This window comes from Moschus berezovskii, chromosome 3 (assembly GCF_049115385.1).
Source record: "Moschus berezovskii isolate FMDL1 chromosome 3, NW_MosBer_1.0, whole genome shotgun sequence".
Classification (NCBI taxonomy): domain Eukaryota; kingdom Metazoa; phylum Chordata; class Mammalia; order Artiodactyla; family Moschidae; genus Moschus; species Moschus berezovskii.
This window is the reverse complement of record NC_142462.1, coordinates 56,315,853-56,336,148: the sequence shown is the minus strand read 5'-3', so window position 1 is coordinate 56,336,148 and position 20,296 is coordinate 56,315,853. Positions and strand designations below refer to the sequence as shown.

At 40.1% G+C, this 20,296-nt stretch overlaps 1 protein-coding gene across 4 annotated transcripts in view; it reads right to left on the bottom strand.

The window, feature by feature from the left end:
- Positions 1-19,446, bottom strand: part of HBP1 (HMG-box transcription factor 1) — a 31,319-nt gene extending 11,873 nt beyond the window's left edge. The window contains exons 1-7 of one of the 4 annotated variants that reach the window (XM_088834308.1): positions 19,179-19,193; positions 9,922-10,021; positions 8,161-8,344; positions 5,578-5,806; positions 2,724-2,859; positions 2,273-2,384; positions 2,070-2,182 (exon numbers count right to left, since the gene is read on the bottom strand). In XM_088834308.1, the coding sequence (XP_088690434.1) occupies positions 2,070-2,182; positions 2,273-2,384; positions 2,724-2,859; positions 5,578-5,806; positions 8,161-8,329 (759 nt within the window). In that variant the 5' untranslated portion in view covers positions 8,330-8,344; positions 9,922-10,021; positions 19,179-19,193. Of the gene's footprint in view, positions 1-2,069; positions 2,183-2,272; positions 2,385-2,723; positions 2,860-5,577; positions 5,807-8,160; positions 8,345-9,921; positions 11,169-19,178; positions 19,313-19,336 lie in introns of those variants that run through there. The other 3 variants (XM_055420769.2, XM_055420772.2, XM_055420770.2) reach the window with 3 other exon arrangements.
- Positions 19,447-20,296: the final 850 nt, after the last annotated feature.

Below are 20,296 nucleotides of genomic sequence, written 5' to 3'. Positions count from 1 at the left end.
TCAACATGGAGTGATGTTCCTATTATATGTAAGATTTTGTAGAAAAGGTCAAAATAAGGTGGGATTCTTGCCACTGAGGAGCTATCAACCCAGTAGTGAAGAAAGGCAAATATATAAATTACTACAATATAAAGCAGACTGGAATCAGTTCTTCAGTGTAAAAATAAATAGTGCTATATGGAGTTTAAAGGGAGATATTAACTCCAGGAGATTAGGGGGGCTTTCAATTCCCATGTGAAATGGAATCTAGAAGCACTCTCATGAATAGTTTTAACTAGCAACTTCTTTGGAGAGTGCTGAGTATTTGTTAAAAATACAAGATGAATTCAGAGTTGGGGCAAATAAGGCTGCAAAGAAGGGCCCAGTTAGTAAGTAAGTAAATAAAGGGGTCTTAAAGACTGGCAAAGTGCTGAAGCTTTCCTTTGAGAAAGATCTGGGAAGTCAATGGAAGTATTATTATTAATGACTCAATTTTATGATGATGACAAAGACGACAGATAAAAGCTATCTCTAGTATTCAATTTATCTGAAGATTCAACAGGAGAAACCCACTATAGTCTTGAATTGACAACTGCAATGGTGGTAGAACTGGGCTGAATAAATTCAACCAGTATTTATTGAGTGCTTAGTAGATGCTAGAGGTACTAGGCTCTGAAAACATACGATCCCTACCCTTAAGTTCACAGAAAGACAAAGGAGACAGACATGCCAGTGGCTAGCTATAATATCCAATCAAAGTTAACTAATGAAAGAAAATGATAAAGGTAGACAGTCTTAAAGGAAATAGAATGGATCAACTGACTATGAAGGGAGGAAAGGAAATAGTTAACTTCATGTTTTGAATGAAGCAACCAAGAAAGATTTTGAATCTGGCAATCAGGAAAAGATAGTAATACTCTTAAAAGAAAGGAGGAAAATAGCCTGTAGGGGAAGAAAAAGGCAGTCCAGTGTTGGTTACTAACAACTAGATGAAAGAATCTTCTGATTCTGAGAGCTGTAAGAACTTAAAATCAATCCAATTCCATCTTACAAAACAGGAAGCCAACACCCAGTGAGTGGGGCAGACAAACTGCCCAAGGCCAGTCACGCAAATGTTAATAGCTGCTGGCAGAGCAAAAAAGAAGAGCACAGCTCTCCTGACTCCAAGACCAGAGCAGTTTCCATGGGCTGCAAGGAACTGCTCTGAACATTATCATCAGTGAGGAAGTGGTAAACAGAGTGAGGAGGGGTAGAACCTTATCTAACATTCAACATCGCGGGCAGACAAGTCAACTGCAAAAAAAACCAAGACATCAGAAGGAAAACCAGGGCAGTACCATGCTACACAAATCAAAAGAAGACAATCCACTGTGCAGAATGCTGCAGAAATGACAAAACAAGCAGATTTCTAATGAGAATGAAGCTAGTAACCTTTGACACAATTTTAGTAGAGCTACAGAGGCCAAAAAAGATGACAGTGAACTTTACTATACAGTGCTTCCAGCATGAGGGAAAACTGAAGGCATCAAAACTATCTCTCTCAAGGACTCAACAGTAACGGACAGCAGGATCAAAACAGCAATTTTTAAACAAGCACACTTCACAGGCCCATTTTCTCTGCCCAAAGTGGAGATGGAGAAATTGAAGATTTCAAAGATAAAGGTTTCATCAGTATTTATGCACTGCCACCCATTACTTTGCTTACTGACTCAGAAAATACCAGCATTTTACTGGGTCACTTTAAAAGTAACTCTCTATCCATGGGGGAATTAACCACTTTGTAGATTACCTAAGATAAGGCTTTGGTTTATTTATTCATTTTATGTTTAATGCCAGTTTAGTTTTCCCCAAAATGTAATGTGTAAAAAGTTCTAAGAAATACTCTTTTTTCCCATCCAAGAAAGGTTCATTATCAAGGTAAGATCTCAAATCACTGTTGTTCTCACCAAGAAGATTCACAAAAGGTCCTCCCAAAACGTAGGATGCCATTTAACATAAAGCAAGTGGAGGATATGTCTGTAGATTAATAAAAAAAAAAACCTGTGCTCCCTTTGAAAAACTTGGAAAAGTTTAAAGAATTTTAAATCAACCTTGTGAGTGCCCATCTGGAGATCTTCCTCATTCTCACAGCCTTCGGTTCTAGCAAAATCTTCCACATTCTGCCATTCCTTATTGCTTCCCTTATGAAAGCACAGTCGTGTGCCTAATGTTGAAATAAAAAAACAAGTATTAGATATGTGATCAGTGTGTTTGCTACACAAGTAAACTAAAGAATTCAAGCCTTTTTTTTAACCTTTCAAAAAACAGTGCCAAGCAGTTGAAGGCCAGGAATTGCACCACCCCAAGTCATCATCATCTGAGAGGGAGGACATGCAGAAAATGCCAGATTCCGACTCACTGTTTGCCTGTGGAAAAAAGTATTACCAACTTTTTAGTTTTTATTTTCAATGTATTTTGTTAATGTGTCTTCAGACTTTATTAGTAGCTAACTTAAACTGTGGGAGAAAAAACTGCCTTCTGAAGTTTTGCGAAGTTAAATGCATTTTCTTTCTGGTAATTCTGAATTTTTCTAACAGTTATTAGAGCTGTACATATAAAATTGAACTTAGATTACTAGCAGAAAAATGAGAGAGACTATTTCCCATCTGTGTGTACTTCAGAAGACACTCTTAGTGAGGGAAAAGTTAATGTTTTTCAGCTGCTGTTTAAACGTCATAAAAGTTTAATTTCATGAATGAACTTACCCTTTCATGTCTGACTGGTGTTTGCTCCTTCCAGTGATGGGGGAAGGCCGGTTCACCCTTAGAAGAGGCCACCGGTGGAGGGCGCGCGTAGGAATGTAAACTTTTGCTAGTAGCTATGATGTGTACAGGAGATGATCTAAAATAAATCAGCCACTTTAGTTACAAAGCAAAGGTCCTTAAACTAGGGCTTTCCTTTCTATGAAAAGAACTTCACATTCACCGCACCAGTGTTATTACATGTAAGATACCTATGGGAAACACTGGTGAAGATACAAAATTTCATCTATAGTGTGTTTTTGTATAACTTCTTTCCCTCTTCACACATTTTAAACACTTTTTTCCAGATAATATACTTTAAATTCCAAATTACTGTTTCCTTTATTTATTCACTCATTTTTGTATCATAATATACAGCTTCCTTCATGAAAGATGATGCCCCCTCGTGCAGGGCTCCCTGTCCCTTTCTGTCTTACTCTGATGTGGTCACTACATCTCAACCTGAACAGGGCCTCCAAGCTCTATGTGACAAACTTGGAACTCTTTAGCTACCAACCACCTGCAGATTCAGTGAATTACCTGAAGCTGAAATGTTGAAACTTACTGTAGTAGAAAACAGTCTATTTGCAAAGCAACTACACATAAAGCCAGCTACTTCAACCCCCAGGATCACCTTAAAAAGTAAGCTACCTCTTCCCCGTTTCCTGTCAAAGGTCTCTTTACCAGGCAGCACTCCCCTCAGAGTACATGGGGCTCTCAAGAACACACTAAGATCCTTCCCCCACAACATATGGGAGGGGTAAGAATAAGCAGCAGGCCCATAAAGGGCAAGCACTAATGTGCACTGATTTAGGAGATTGGAAAGCAGCATAGAAGACTTACGGTCAACTGAAGGTCCCAAATCAGGACAATTCTCCATGTCAACTAGGGATTTGGGCTTTAACAGAAAAATGTTTAGTGTCTGTACTAATCCTCTTTCTAACAAGAGGAGGGCATCTTACTTTCCAATTCTGCCCTTACTTCGTGAGAAATTAGTCCCTCGATTTTTCTATAAAATCATAATTAACATTTTTATTATACCTTTGCAGAAATTACTCTCTATATAAAACTATACTTTGTTTTCATGTTCACATCACTTAAGTAAAAACCCAAGGTTTTATTTCTTTTATTTCTTCCTTTTCTTACACATTTATATATTTATCGAGTGGCCAAACTTAAAAATTCCTTAAGCTCGTCCCTGCTTTCTTAATAAAAGAAAATTAAGTTTATCAGTTCTTCTGTATAACCATTTAAAAGAGAACAACGTAATGTTCTAAAATGTGTATGGCCTAAATGCTCTATAAAAATTAATATGCTAGATGTGTCTGAATGACTAACACCATGGTCTCTTCATCCCTCTTATCTATGCAAACATAATATAAATTTATCTATCTTCAACCCCTTGACACTCTACACTTACAACTTGAGACATCCAAAAGCTCAGTAACTAACAGTTTGACAATCTACAGGAAGTGGTAGAGAATAGCTGTGGACCACTGACAGGGTCAGAAGCCAGGCAAGACAGCAGTGTTACCTTGTCTTGTTCCCAAGGAAGAAGGGAAGCACAGAAAACGCAGTGGGGAATTTACACCTTTAAGGAGGGAACTACACCTTTAGTTATTTTTTAACATTAATTTTCTTCTGAGGGCTTTACTCAGCTTTCCATGAATTAAATTATTAATCCTCAAGTTTGTTGTGAGAAATGAAAATTACTATCTCAACTAAAATTGGGGGAAAAGGAAGTCCAATAGTAAAATCTGGATTTTCTGTTTTTAGTTGAGAATTTTTCATTTTTTGACTATTAAAGATTACAATAAAAACTGGGACAATAAAGGAAGAAATACTTTGAAAATTTAAATGGACTTAAACTGAAGTTAATTAAATTGAATTTGCTCTAATCAAGACCAATATCCTGCTGAATAGAAGAAAAACAGGATAACTTGCTGGGATGCAAGAAAATCAAGGCTCCATACCTAACAAATTTATTTTTTAGCAAAGAATTATACTAACTTATGAACACTACCAAAATTCAGTTATTCCTACATCACTGTGTATGGACCCTGGCCTACCCACCCACATGAATGCAAATCTGGGTTACTTCTCTTCCTTATAAACTATCATATTTATCTATGTCTTTTTAAATAGTCAACTTTATAATCTGGGGGATAATTAATCAAATATTATCCATTTAGGTCTCTCTAGGAATATTAGTTGGAAGATTCCATAATTTTATAAGCACAATAACTCATTTTCTTAAATTCTGGTCTGGGTAAATGAATCAGTGGGGTTTTTTACCAATGGGAGTCTACTTGGACAAATTCAAGATTTCTAAGGCCACATACACTGTGAAAAAAAATAAACTTAGACCAAAAGGAACCAAATTCAAGGCTGACTAAGTTTAAAATATAACGTCTATTTTAATTATGGCTCTTTAGAAAACTTTCATTTCTCTAAGCAAAAAATATAAATGTATTCTTGGTCTGATTTCTTGATGTATTTAAATCAAGTATTTCTTGATGACTTTAAACCATTTAAGACTCTGTTCTCATATTACTTTTATCTAATCCTCAAAGTATGAAACAATGACATGGGGTTAAAGAGATCATTTTAAGATAAAGAGTTTAATTTTAAGGACTTTATTTTTTTTTTTTTTTACTTTATTTATTTATTTATTTTTTTAAAGAGTATTTTAATAATTTTAAGGACTTTAATTAAAAAAAATTTTTGATGATCAACAGCCTTATTACTTTTAAAACTAGGGAGAAAATGTGTTTTGTAATGACAAAGTTTTCAATTAAAATATAGCCAGTGTTCCCACCTGTTGTAAAATGAGCACTGCATAAGTGGGCTTTGTGGGCTGGTGGCAATATTTGCTAGTTCTGTCAGCCAGTCCACTTCATTTTCACGGTAAGTATTTTCTGATATTTCTGAGGTATTTTGGTTCCAAGATGGTCTTGGATATTCTTGATGTGACACATCTGAACTTAGTTGGTATATGGCAGATTGAGTAGGATCACTCTGAACAGCCTGAAGTTCAGGAAGATCATCTGCAAATAAGCACCAAGATTATCAGAAGGAAATTACTAATACAGGGGACAATAGTAATCACAACTGGAAAAGAGGGCCTCAAATTTAGCTACTTAATTTTGTGAGAGGAAAAGTATAAATTCAAAATGTTTTCTTGAAAGAAGTTACAACTGAAAAAACAATGACATCTTATTCATTTAAGGGTCAACAAAGCCTAAAAGAAAAGTAAACTTAAATATAAACGGATTAATGACTTCACTACACAAACCATGTATTTACCACAACTGTTCACAAACTGTTCTGTTTGTGTTTTCTGACTCCCCGTCCCCAGTTTTTCACAGGCTCACCTGGGAATAATCCATATGCTGCTGCTGCTGCTGCTAAGTCGCTTCAGTCGTGTCTGACTCTGTGCGACCCCATAGACGGCAGCCGACCAGGCTCCCCCATCCCTGGGATACTCCAGGCAAGAACACTGGAGTGGGTTGCCATTCCCTTCCCCAATGCATGAAAGTGAAAAGTGAAAGTGAGGTCGCTCAGTCGTGTCCGACTGAGTAACCCCATGGACTGCAGCCTACCAGGCTCCTCCATCCATGGGATTCTAGGCAAGAGTACTGGAGTGGCTTGCCATTGCCTTCTTCGAATCCATATGCTACTCAGACATTTTTATGTTACTACACTAATGAGGAAAAAGGCATTTTATGGGTGCATATATGTAGTTACTGTTAATACATCTGAATCTGTTAAGATTACTATAATAAATAACAATTTTCAAAGATGAAACTCAGCTCATAGGAATTTTTAGGTACTACTTATTCAACTTCATCTACACCAAATTATTTCTTTTTAATGAGAAAGTCTAAACTCAGTAATATTTATTATTTTCCAAAGAGTGTGTTCTCAAAAGGTAGTTCATGACAGACTTTCAGCTACCCAAGAAAGAAAACAAGAAAGGGTACCAAAGGACCACTCTTGTTCATGCCAAAACTACACTGTAAAGTAGACTGAATTCTAAAAAACTGAACTGGAAAAAAAAGCCTCTTGCAGGCCTTAAAAACAACAAAATCCCTTTGTGAAACACACGCCTGTAAACTCTATGGATCCAATGGGTCTCTTCAATATATAAACCCAGAAACTCTTGTAGACTTGAGAGCTCTCCTATATCGTCACAATAAAAGCACATACTCATTCCTATTTAGGGAATATCCTGGAATAACTCACTAGAACAGAAATGTCTAACAAATACTAATTCAGGATATCCATTCATAAAACCTACTAGAAGGTATCCCTCCCTTCCCAAAGAAGCCAAAATATACCAACTTTAGATAATTCCCTCTGCAATGCTCACGGTGGCGGAGCTATTTCCCTTCCCTCAGTGCCAACATCATTCTTTGACTACCACCTCTATTTACTGTGAAGGGTTCATTTCTGTCTTTCAAGTTAAGGAAACTACTTTTAAACTGAAATCATGAGGGGCCGTAAAAGTTTTTGACCTCCTGAGCCCTAGGTTCCTGATTTCCTTCTGAAACCAACTAAAATGTGACAATGGAGAACCAAATACTGGATTGAAATGATACTTCTCACACAATAGTAACCACAATTCAATAAATATTTTGAGCTTAGCAAACCCTTAGCAAGCCAACTGGTTATGTCTCAAGACCTTTAAGATCTTCAAATTCCCAAAGAAGACTCTACCATATAACCTCCTTTATTTCATAATTTATAAAATGAGGACAATCACATCTCGGATTTTGTGAACATAAGGAGAAAAGGCATGTTAAATGGGGACAAAGCCAAGATGAAAAGTGGGCAGCAAGACAAGCTCACTCATCGGCGGTTTATTCTCTTTAATGCTTACCTCAAAGCAGTAACACTCAAAAGTCATACCTCAACAAACCTACACAGTTCTGTATATCATGCATCTTTGGAGTAGCTCAGCAGTACTGATAATTACAAATGTCTGATCCTTCAGTTTCAAGTGTCCACTGGAATCTCCCCCATCATACCAACAAACCAGGCATAAAGGCATAGCCAGCATACTTTGCTAAACTTACAACGATATTTCAAAAGTAACAACTTTTGAAAAGCCACACCACAAGGTTTTCATAAGGTGTTTAAAGGCTCATCTTTACCCACAAAGACAGTTGAGTTTGAATTTGTAAATGAGTCTCTGGGCTATTTACAAATAGCCCAAAGTTATGTTGGTTTAAATAACACTGTATAAGCAACAACAAGGGAACACTGAAAGTTCCTAGCGTACAAAACTTAACATACTTTTTAGCAAATCAAAGTGGGTGGAAAAGTTAGCTAAACATGAAAATCAATCCGAATCTCAGTGAAGATCCCTAAAAACTTAAACCTAAAAACTTTTGTTTACCAAGTTCCATGTGTTCATCACAAGAGTTGTATCCAGGTGAGGATGGCAAATTTTCATTACACTGCAGCAACTCCAATGAGTCACTCATTCCTGAAGCTCTCTTGTCCATCACTAGCAGGAGTTTCTGTACTGCATTAGGCATCTGATTTGTCTTCACTTCCCACACCATGTTATGGTGCTCCGACTTAAAATAATACAAGAAAAAAAAGTCAAGTCATGTGATCTGCAATAACGAAAGCATAAAATCAATCAGAGACATCACAATGTTGTATCTTTAATCATATATTGCTATCTGTATCCCCCTCAAAATCGCTACACATGGGATGACTGAAGGTCCATTCTATATGGCACCTTTTTGGGAAGATTCTAATTTCTCTATTTATCAATTGTGTTCACTATTTTGTTTTCTCATCTTCTGAAAGTGAACAAGTGTAATGTTACAGTCTCTAAAGAACATTTGAGAAAGAATTTCTTGGGACTTCCAGTGGTTAAGACTCCATGCTTCCATTGCAGGGTCACAAGTTCAGTCTCTGGATGGGGATCTAAGATCTTGTGGCCAAAACAAAAACATAAAGTAAAATAGAGTTTCTTAAAATGGACATATATTATACTTCTCATAAAAATAAAAATGTTTTCTTAATGAGAATTTGGAATCTAATTATAATAAAAGGGCTACTATTTTTACAAAGATGGAAAATAATAATGGGAAATTTAACTAAACAAACAGTAAATCTACCATTATCTCAAGCTTACAAAATTTAAACAATGAAGAAAACAATATAAACTGATACACCTGAATAATTTCTCAGCTATGTCTATCAACTAAATTGTTATAAAAGTAAAATATGGTTATACCTTTTACATTCTTGCCTTTGAACAATGATCAAATTAGTTATTTAATAAGTGACAGCAGGAAGATTTCCTGATTTCTCAGGCTCTACCCCAAATTTCATTTTTGTAAGTTCTAATGAAATATACCAACACACAAAATTCTAACATTAGTTTTTTTCCTCAAAATAAAACAGTAAAATATACTGCTGTTAAAAGTCACTTAAAAAAATACAGTTGGGAATTCCCCGCCGGTTCAGTGTTAGAAGTCGCTGCTTTCACTTCCAGGAGGCTGGGTCCAATCACTGGTCCGGGAACTAAGACCCCACGAGCCACATGTGGCATGGCCAAAAAAAACAGGCACTAAAAGTCAAGTACCGTAGCCCAGGCTAACCAAAAAATGCAGTGAAAAGATATTTAAACCAAAAGCTAAGTCATGACGTAATCACCAACAAACACTGACATTTTTTCTACAAAGGCTTTTTTCATGAATTTTCTTTTTATTATGAAACATTATCCTGACTATAAAACATATGATCACTGTGGAAAAAAAAATGAAAAAAGCTTTTCTTAGGAAAGAAAAAAGGAATATACTAATTATTTCTAATTCCACCAACCTGAGTTATTAGGACATTCTGATGTTATTATCTAATGATCCAATCTCTTTTTCACAGACATCTACATTTTACCTAAACAAAATCGTTTCTTTTTCTTCATATGTCATATTATATATAAATGAGACCTTTTCTTAACATTAAGTTCAGAAGCATTTGCCTGTTCATAAGCATTCTTTCAAAGATCTATTTTTAAAAATTAAATTATATATAATCACAGGAATTACCAAAATTTACTTATCCCTCCTACTACTAAACATGTTCCCAGTTTTTTCACTCTTACTTTATACATTCTTTTTTTTTTAAAGTATTTGCTTACATCTGGTTATTTCTTTAGACTTCCAGGAGATAGATTAGTGGTTGGATGGCAATTAAACATCTTCTAAGGCTTACTCCTTGGCAGGAAAGTTAGGACAAACCTAGACAGCATATTAAAAAGCAGAGACATTACTTGGCCAAAAAAGGTCCATCTAGTCTAGGCTTTGGTTTTTCCAGTAGTCATGTATGGATGTGAGAGTTGGACTATAAAGAAAGCTGATCGCCGAAGAATTGATGCTTTTGAACTGTGGTGTTGGAGAAGACTCTTGAGAGTCCCTTGGACTGCAAGGAGATCTAACCACTGATCTCCATCCTAAAGGAGATCAGTCCTGGGTGTTCACTGGAAGGACTGATGCTGAAGCTCCAATACTTTGGCCATCTGATGCGAAGAACTGACTTATTTGAAAAGACCCCGATGCTGGGAAAGATTGAAGGCAGGAGGAGAAGGGGACGACAGAGGATAAGATGGTTGGATGGCATCACCAACTCAATGGACATGAGTTTGGGTAAGCTCTGGGAGTTGGTGATGAATAGGGAGGCCTGGCGTGCTGCAGTCCATGGGATTGCAAAGAGTCAGACAAGACTGAGCAACTGAACTGAACTGAACGCTTTGACACATACAGATAAACTGACCACTGCCTTACTTTATTTCCAGTATTTTATTTCAGCTTTCTGCCTGTACTCCTCAAATATGACTCATTTCTTGGGCACTTGGAGCCTTACACAATATAAACTGTAAGATGTACTATGGAGTAGTGAAGAGGGCACTGGCTTAGGTGTAAGGAAACATGGGTTTTATTCCAGCTTGATCACTTACTAAATCTATGACCTAAATGACTGAGCTTCTCACTAATTCAGTATCTCCATATGGTAACAGGGCTCATGACACCTGTTCTCTCTTCTTTCCAGAGCAGTTGTAAAGATGAAATGAAACAAAATGAGCAAATAAAAAGTAAAATATCTTTAAAAATTTTTTTATCCCTAGACTGACATAGGGCAATATTATGCATATTTTGGATACTTAATGTCCTAAACAGAACAGTTACTGAAAATAATTAACAATAGGAGCCAGACAGCTAGCTATTCAGCTTTGGTAATTTCTTCTCTGCAAAATATGACAAATTATCCAACACAACTCAGTAAAAGTCACGATCATACCATTACTTTAAGCAAATAACAGTTTATCTAAAAGATGTTTGAGACATTCCCAAGAAATGAACACTGGATGGCATCACCGACTCTGTGGACCTGAGTTTGAGTGAACTCCGGGAGTTGGTGATGGACAGGGGGGCCTGGCGTGCTGTGATTCATGGGGTCACAGAGAGTCGGACACGACTGAGCGACTGAAGTGAACAATCTATTATGTAATAATCACAGTTTTATATAATTACAGCAAATATGCTAGTGTATAACAAATAGCTTCCTACAAAATTGGTGGCCACAAGAGATGTGGCTAGTACCACAAATTGACTTCTCAAGCATAAGTGGCCAAATCCTGATTCTGAGCCTCCACTTTCTCATTGCAAAAGCTCAGCAAACTTAACTTGATCTGTGATCTGCAATCCTGGTGGCACACAGGACCATGTCTGCTTCAAACCAATGATGCCCAGGTCCTGCCTTCCAGAGCATGTGATTTATTTGAACTGAGGTACAATCCTGTGCACTGGTTTTTACTTGTTTTCATTTAAACAAACTCCTGGTGCACTGGGAGAACCAGCAGGATAAAAATGATTGCCAAATTCCTTTTTTATCTAAACATGTGTGTGTATATATATATATATATGTATAATGTATTCAGTCATTTAATACATATCATGTACAAAGCACTCTACTAGGTATAATGTTGAAACTCAATGATGAACAGTTTATCATGAATCTCAAGGAACCTACACTTGAATAGAAAGACAGAAGCAAATGACTGCAGTTCTGTGGAGGCAGGGCTTAGCTATGAATGGGTAAAAAAGGAAGGGAAGCTCCTAATGAGAGCAACTCACATGAGCAAACTCAGAATTAGCAAAGTACTGGATGAAATCAGAAGAACATAGAAGTCAGAGGCTAGGATATCTCCTGGTTGTCAATAATAAGGCTGGAAGGTAGACTGGGATCAGAATCTTCAATTCTAGTTTAGGAAAACTGGTTTGCCGCTTTTATTTTTTGAAACTAGGTTCCTGAGTTTATACATTTGCTACCTGCCAGCTATGTGCTCTGGACAATTTATTTAAAATCTTCATGCCTTGTTCATAAAATGGAAATAATAAAAGCACCTACATAAGTTGTTGTAAAAACTCAGTGAGCTCATAAATGTCAAAAGCTTACAATAGTGCCTAACAGAGCAAACTCTCAATGCAGAGTAGCCAGTATTATTATTAGCGACTAGCAAACAATGGGAACCACTGCAAATTTTTGAATAGAAGTCTAACATAATCAGAATTACACTTCAAACATTTCTCTATTTTAAAAAATAATACTGAAACACAATGAGTATGCAAGAACATCTATAATAAATACTTAAGGAAGAGTGGTTTGAGAGCATAACATATTCACATTCCCAGTTTCTGTCTATGCCACTCACTCCCAGCTTCCTTTGCAAGAATCCTCATGAGGGACTTCCCTGGTGGTCCACTGGTTAAGACAATGCTTCCACTGCAGGGGGCACGGGTTCAATCCCTGGTCAGGGAAATAAGATCCCACAAGACAGAAGACAAGGCCACCCTCCCCCCACCAAAAAAGGCGAAATAAGGCCCCCCAATGAAAGCCCCCTCCAGAAAAGCAGCAAGGTGCACCTCCCACCCCATGAAATAAGTGGTAATTGGTAGTATCAGTATTTGGAGAAGACTCTTGAGAGTCCCTTATACTGCAAGGAGATCCAACCAGTCCATTCTAAAGGAGATCAATCCTGGATGTTCATTGGAGGGACTGATGCTAAAGCTGAAACTGCAATACTTTGGCCACCTCATGCGACGGGTTGATTCACTGGAAAAGACTCTGATGCTGGGAAAGGTTGGGGGCGGGAGGAGAAGGGGACGACGGAGAATGAGATGGCTGGATGGCATCACCGACTCTGTGGACATGAGTTAGAGTGAACTCCGGGAGTTGGTGATGGACAGGGAGGCCTGGCGTGCTGTGATTCATGGGGTCGCGGAGAGTCGGACACGACTGAGCGAGTGAACTGAACTGAACTGAACTGAACTGAATGAAAGCCCCCTCCAGAAAAGCAGCAAGGTGCACCTCCCACCCCATGAAATAAGTGGTAATTGGTAGTATCAGTGCAGATTCCTCATTTATTAATGCCCCAACAAGAACTAGTTATTCTATGTGGGTTCTTGGCACAGCTGATATTAAGTTTAGTTGATTTTAACCCTTTCCATAGAAAACTTTCTGACATCCTAAGGATATAAGACACAATTTAACCTGACTTAATGACTCAAATTTCATATGAACATCGACTGGACATGTTTCACACACAGAAGTGATCAGCATAAATCAGTCCAAGCTGCAATCTCAAACATGAAAAATTTCTCACTTTTTCCCCAGAGTTGCTCTGGACAACTGCAGAGCTGCAGTTAGTTTGCTGTGTCCCACTGCCTGCAGAACTCTTCCCAGCTAGGTCTGCTCTCTCCCTCAGCAGGCCCCCGGTGCCTAGTCACCATTCACAGTGCACTCACATCTTGCAACTTCTAGCATCTCTTCAGCACTCTAAGTAGTCTACCAACATCCCATCACAACACACCTTAAATGAAGCTGGAAAAAACATTTCGTTTTCAAAACAAAGAACAAAAGTATCAAAGAAATATTTGTTGAACTTGAGTTCTGTGTGTTTGTATGTCTCATTGTTTGTACCTCTTATTGCTCAAGCCTATTAAAAGTTTCGTCTTGAGACAGTGGAGATTCTCCTTCTCTAAACCTGTACAGTAAACAGGAGCAACAGACAACCTCAGGGTACCTCAACTGCTCTCACAAGAGCTATTTCAAGGAAAAAAAAGCACATGAAATCAAAATTCAAACCAAACCTCAGTTTTTTTCCTGTTTTTGGCAAACTATTTGGGAGAAACAAGGCCTTTGATACAGTAAAGGAACACCAGAGAATCCATATTCAAAATAACTTCTCACATCAGTTCAGTTGCTCAGTCGTGTCCGACTCTCTGCAGCCCCATGAATCACAGCACGCCAGGCCTCCCTGTCCATCACCAACTCCCGGAGTTCACTCAAACTCATGTCCACAGGGTCGGTGATGCCATCCAGCCATCTCATTCTCTGTCGTCCCCTTCTCCTCCTGCCTCCAACCTTTCCCAGCATCAGAGTCTTTTCCAGTGAGTTAACTCATCGCATGAGGTGGCCAAAGTATTGGAGTTTCAGCTTTAGCATCAGTCCTTACAAAGAACACCCAGGATTGATCTCCTTTAGAATGGACTGGTTGGATCTTCTTGCAGTCCAAGGGACTCTCAAGAGTCTTCTGCAGCACCACAGTTCAAAAAGCATCAATTCTCTGGCGATCAGCTTTCTTCACAGTCCAACTCTCACATCCATACATGACCACGGGAAAAACCATAGCCTTGACTAGACGGACCTTGGTTGGCAAAGTAATGTCTCTGCTTTTTAATATGCTATCTAGGTTGGTCATAACTTTCCTTCCAAGGAGTAAGAATCTTTTAATTTCATGGCTGCAATCAGCATCTGCAGTGATTTTGGAGCCTCAAAAAATAAAGTCTGACACTGTTTCCACTATTTTTCCATCTATTTCCCATGACGTGATGGGACCAGATGCCATGATCTTTGTTTTCTGAATGTTGAGCTTCAAGCCAACCTTTTCACTTTCATCAAGAGGCTTCTTAGTTCCTCTTCACTTTCTGCCATAAGGGTGGTGTCATCTGCACATCTGAGGTTATTGATATTTCTCCCAGCAATCCTGATTTCAGCTTGTGCTTCTTCCAGCCCAGCGTTCCTCATGATGTCACCTTGCTTATTTAACTCCTCACATACATCACACCAATTAAACATTCATTTTGAGAAACAAGCTTCTCTTTCAATTTTTTCCTGGTAGAGCTAACACTATTGTTCATTCATGCTATTGTATACTGCTTTGGTATTATAGGATTGGACATAGTTCATACTGTGTTTTAGTTATCTCTGCACATGTCAATTCTCACTAGACTGGTGATTTTCAAAATGAATAAAATTCTCCAGCAGTTGTACTCTGAAATGTCATGGTCAATATTACAAATCTTTACTGGGTGGAGATGAGACAGCCCTATTGCATCTGTTTTGCAAACTTTCAGAAGTAAATATCCACAAAATCTCAATGAAAGGAAAGAGATGACTAGAAATAACCAAGTTTCAGTGAATGAAAAAGGAAATTCAGTTCAGTTCAGTCGCTCAGTTGTGTCCGACTCTCCGCAACCCCATGAATCACAGCACGCCAGGCCTCCCTGTCCATCACCAACTCCCGGAGTTCACTCTAACTCATGTCCACAGAGTCGGTGATGCCATCCAGCCATCTCATTCTCGGTCGTCCCCTTCTCCTCCCGCCCCCAACCTTTCCCAGCATCAGTCTTTTCCAGTGAGTCAACTCGTTGCATGAGGTGACCAAAGTATTGGAGTTTCAGCTATTAGGTTTTACTAAATGCCTACCTGCTATTTGCCAAGCATTTCCACATACTTCATCTAATTTTGTATAAACTTCAAATCATATAAAGCTCAGAACAAAGTACTGTTCTGGATCAGGAGGGACTTCCCTGGCAATCTAGTGGTTAAGACTTCTGTACTCCCACTGGAGGGGGCAAGGGTTCAACCCCTGGTCCCTGGTTGGGGAACTAAGATCTCACATGGTGTGGTGTGACCCAAAAAAATAAATAATATTCTGGATGAGGAAAATAGGGCTCTGATGATTGAATCAGACCATTTCCCCTCCCCCCGGAAATGAGAAAAAGGACAAAAGATATAGACCAACACAGATTAGGCATCTAATTTCAATTACATTCATGTGCCTGTCCTTCCCTGAATCTTTATCTTTTCATCCTCATTATGGATAAAGGAAAAGGATCTTCTCTATGCCTCCCATAATCCTGAAGGACTTCTGTATGAAGCTCCAACTGTTTGGGGGAAGGAGGTGAAGAAATGGTAATTTGCAATTATTTTATATCTCTAACATGAGAAATTTAGGTGGTATTTAAAATGTATTACATAATTGCAAGCTAAAATGAACCTCCATAACAAACTAGATTAAACACAAACTACACCAAAAGCAGTTGAGAGCCTCTATGCAGTTCTTTCAGAAACTCCAAACAAAAGAATTCAGACAGATTTCTACAACTCCAGTTTGCTGTAATGTTAACAGGGAAAAAAAAAAATCCACATCAAAATAGTCAGTGGTATTCTTTCCATAAAATGTTAGAGTATCACTTACTTATACTGTCATTCTATATAGAAAATAGAAAAAATAATTTTCTTCTTTAATTTAGTTGATTGAATTTTTTACAGCTATTGGTAGTAGTTTAGAAAAGTTATGTGACTATGAACAATTTAACTTCTATGCCTCAGTTTTCTTTTTTTGTAAAATGGGACCAGTCTACCTGTCTACCTGTATCTACCTATATCATAATTATTGGAAGTATTAAAGACACTACACGACACACCCTCTCAATGGTTCCAAAGCATTCCCTTAACTCATCAGTCACTGCTGCTGCTGCTAAGTCGCTTCAGTCGTTTCCCTCTGTGCGACCCTATAGAGGGCAGCCCACCAGGTTCCCCCATCCCTGGGATTCTCCAGGCAAGAACACTGGAGTGGGTTGCCATCCTTCTCCTCAGTCACTGCTGCCCAGTGCTAAATACATCTACAAGTTCTTATTCATTTTGTGCTGATCTGACACAAAATACTGAAACCTGAAGAAGAGAATACCAAACACACCCCACTACAAGCCATCTGTAAATCTGTAAAAGAGTGTACGAAAAAACTTGAATCTTTACATCATGTGTAACAACCTGTGAGAAAAGCTTTTGTAAACTACCAATAACTTTAGAGAAGAAAATTAATTTTTCTATTTTATTTACAGAAAATGACAGTTTAAACTATGATATGAAATACCAAAGTAAATGCAGGTCAAAATATGAAGGCATATGATTACTGTTGATGAGTTAGACACAAACAAGAATATAAAATATCATTAAGAGAATATAATTTTTCCTGAATTTTGTGATACACAAAGTATTTGTCAACTTAAAAATATCTAGTGTGATTTCTCATTCCAGGTAAATATTCACTTTCATACTTAAAAGATAACACATGTAAAATACCTGGCATCGTTTCATTAACATGGTACTAAAGATAATTTACGGCAGAAAAAAAAAGTACTAATATTTTCATTTCAAACAGAAAAAAAGGAGACCAGCTAGCTTCTCCCTCATAAAGCCCAGGTTATTTGCCTACATCACTCAGCATTTGGGTAGTGAGGAAACGGTCCGAAAAAATTAAAATACAGTGGAGGAAACAACTCTTAAAGTGATAGTACCATTTTTGAAGTCTAAGAAGCAGGCATTGTGAAATATGGAAAATTGTGGGAAATCCCAGGAGAAGGTAATTTTGAACTAAGGGGAAGATTTTTCTAAGCTGAAAAAGGTAACTGGGGAACCAGAGCTTCGGGCTCCTCAGTTCCTCTGTAGGGGGCAAGGGTTTGATCCTTGGTTGGCATGGCCGGGGAGCCAAGGAAATAAAATCTTTGAATTTTTTTATGTAATTGGGCTTATAAAACTAAGTAAAATGGAAACCAGGAAGTGAAAATTTCACTCTATAATGTACTGTCAATTTAGAATTTATTTTGTTTTGGCTTCCTCAAAAGTATAAAACAGCTCCAAAATGTATTGGGTGTATTGAATTCTTTTGAATATAATTTAAATTTCCTTAAAACTTTGTCAGCTATTACCTACTCAGCAAGAACTGAGTATTCAATCGTGGAAATTCAACAGTTGACCCCTAGTACTCAGCAAGTTAAATTGAGAAACAGCAGAAACAGTAACAACAAAAAGCAGATACTGAAAGAACTAGCAGTACATCACAAATGTAGATTATCAGTAGTTAAACAATAGAAAAATATTTACAAATGTTACAACTATTCTCATTCTCCAAACTCAACTTTAATTTTTCTAAATCACTGTTAGGAATCACCTGTTACTGCTAGTTAGAGGGAAATAAATCTACAGCACTCAGTCGGAATTGTTGGTAGGACTCCAACACTTCCTGGTATATACACAACTGACTTTTAACCTCCTCCCTTAGCATCATTGGCTCCCAGAATTAAAGACTCTTGAGCGTTTCCCTGCAGTCAGAGCTCCCTTTACAAAAGATTCCTGCTGAAAACTTCTAAAGAATTAACTCCAGGTGATGTGTTCAAAAGACTGCAAGGCGGCGAGCGAACTCCCCTACACAGCATGCAGCGTTTGAAGGAGCTACAAAAACCCGGCCCCGACAGTCGATTTCGCTAGGCGTCTTTTTTGTTTTAATCCGCCTGGGGCAGCAGCATAGGTTGGAAGGCGGAGACTGAAATCGCCTGCCAAGCCTCGATCTCGGTCACACAGAGGCAGTGCCTCCCGGTTCACGCCAAGTCCATCCCCCACTCTTTCGCCATTCATCGCGTTCCCCTCCCCTCCCCCCATCATGTGACCGCAGCCTGGACTCCAGGCTTGTTTTTCCCCTCGGCTCAACTCCACCGCGCAGGCGCCAAGGAGTCCATTCATTCGAACTGCGTAACAATGAGCCCCGGGGTTCAAGGGCTCCGCGAGCTTCCCAGTTCGGCCCGAGCCCCTCTCGGCCCCCGAAGAGGCGGCGCCTCACAGGAGTCCTCCACCCGCGGCCGGCCGCACCCCCCGGGCCAACCTCCGACCCTCCGCCCACTCGCGGGGAGTTGAAGTCAAACTTTCCTGGGCAGCCCCAGAGTCGCGTCGGCCCCCTTCCCTCCGCCCAGGCCCGCCCCGTCTCCTCACCCGGCCCGGCCACCCACCGCGCCACCCGGCCCGGAGCGCCGTCCTCGCAGACGCCTCCCAGCCCCCGCCCCAAGACCCCCACGGACCGTGCCGACGCGAAGCCCAGGTGAGCTCGCGGGAAGCGCCAGTCCGGTGGGTTCGCCGCAGGCCGGTATCGGACGGTTAACTGCCCCCGCCGTGAGGAAGAGGAGAGCCGACCCGAGTTCACCCGGCCGCCAGATACCCTCGGGATCCTGCCCCTCCCTTCCCCACCCCCACCCCTTCCCGAACAGAAAGACAACAAACCCGCCGCGGAGTATAAGCAGCCCTGGCGCGGGCCGCCCCGGCCGCGACAACACCACCAGCAACTCGCGTATCCCTTCTCCAACTGACGCCGGCCTCCCCGGGGCGCGTTACTGCTCCAGCCGCCGCTCTTAGTCCTTCACCGAAACTTTCCTACTTACCAAACCCGTCGCCATTACCAAGTCTTTCAAGCTTCGTCTTCCCCCTCCCCTCAAACCCCGGGGGGTTGAGCCTCCGCCCAGCTCCTTCGCCTTCTTATTGGCCTGCGGCACTGCCATTCGATCGTTTCTCCTTCCTATTGGTTGGTACCGTGGTCCGTCTCGGTGGGCGGGCTTGTATTGACTTTTGTGTTGTATTTATTGGGGAAGACGGAGTGTCAATCACCAGGGTGAGCGCTTCGGATTGGATTGCTGCCGAGACTCCCGGGACCCCCGCCAAACATTGCCCCCGAAATGGACTGTGGGTTCGTAGTCTGGGTCTGGCTGTGTTTCTCTCCGAGACTGCACGTCGAAGGAACGGGTTGGACTACATTTCCCAGAAGTGCGTGCACGGTGCAGTCTTGATAGTAAACAAGAGTCATAGGGACACGTGTATCAGCTCGTTTGTTTTGGTGTCTGGGACAAAAAGGAGGGGGCGGAGGAAGGGAGTGTTTTAAAGTTCTGGCCTCTTCTCTTCCTCTGGGCCTGTGCTAGCACTCAGAGCAGCCTCAAGCCTCTCGCAGCACCCATTCCGGGCCATAAACAGCCAGAGTCGCTTGCAGCTCAGAATTTGGCAGGAGGCCAAGGTATTGTTTTAGTGCGAGGGGAAGGAGATGACTGCACAAGCGGAAGCAGTGCTGCCCCGAGGGGGACCCAGTCACCCAGAAATCACGGCCCCAGGCATGATGGGGGTAATAAAGGTGGTGCTGGGGTCCATTGGGAAGACTTAACATTCCTTTATCCTGAGCCTGGCTTCGCCCCTCCCTGGACAGCAGCTTGAGGTTTCTCTGCGGACTCTGTTCAGTTCACCCGAGATTTTTTGAATGCCGGCTGCGTGCCAGGCACCGAGAGGCTTGGGGATGAACAATGAGGGAGAAACCGGGAGGTCTGGACAATTTACAGAGCTGTGAAGCGGGAGGTGGG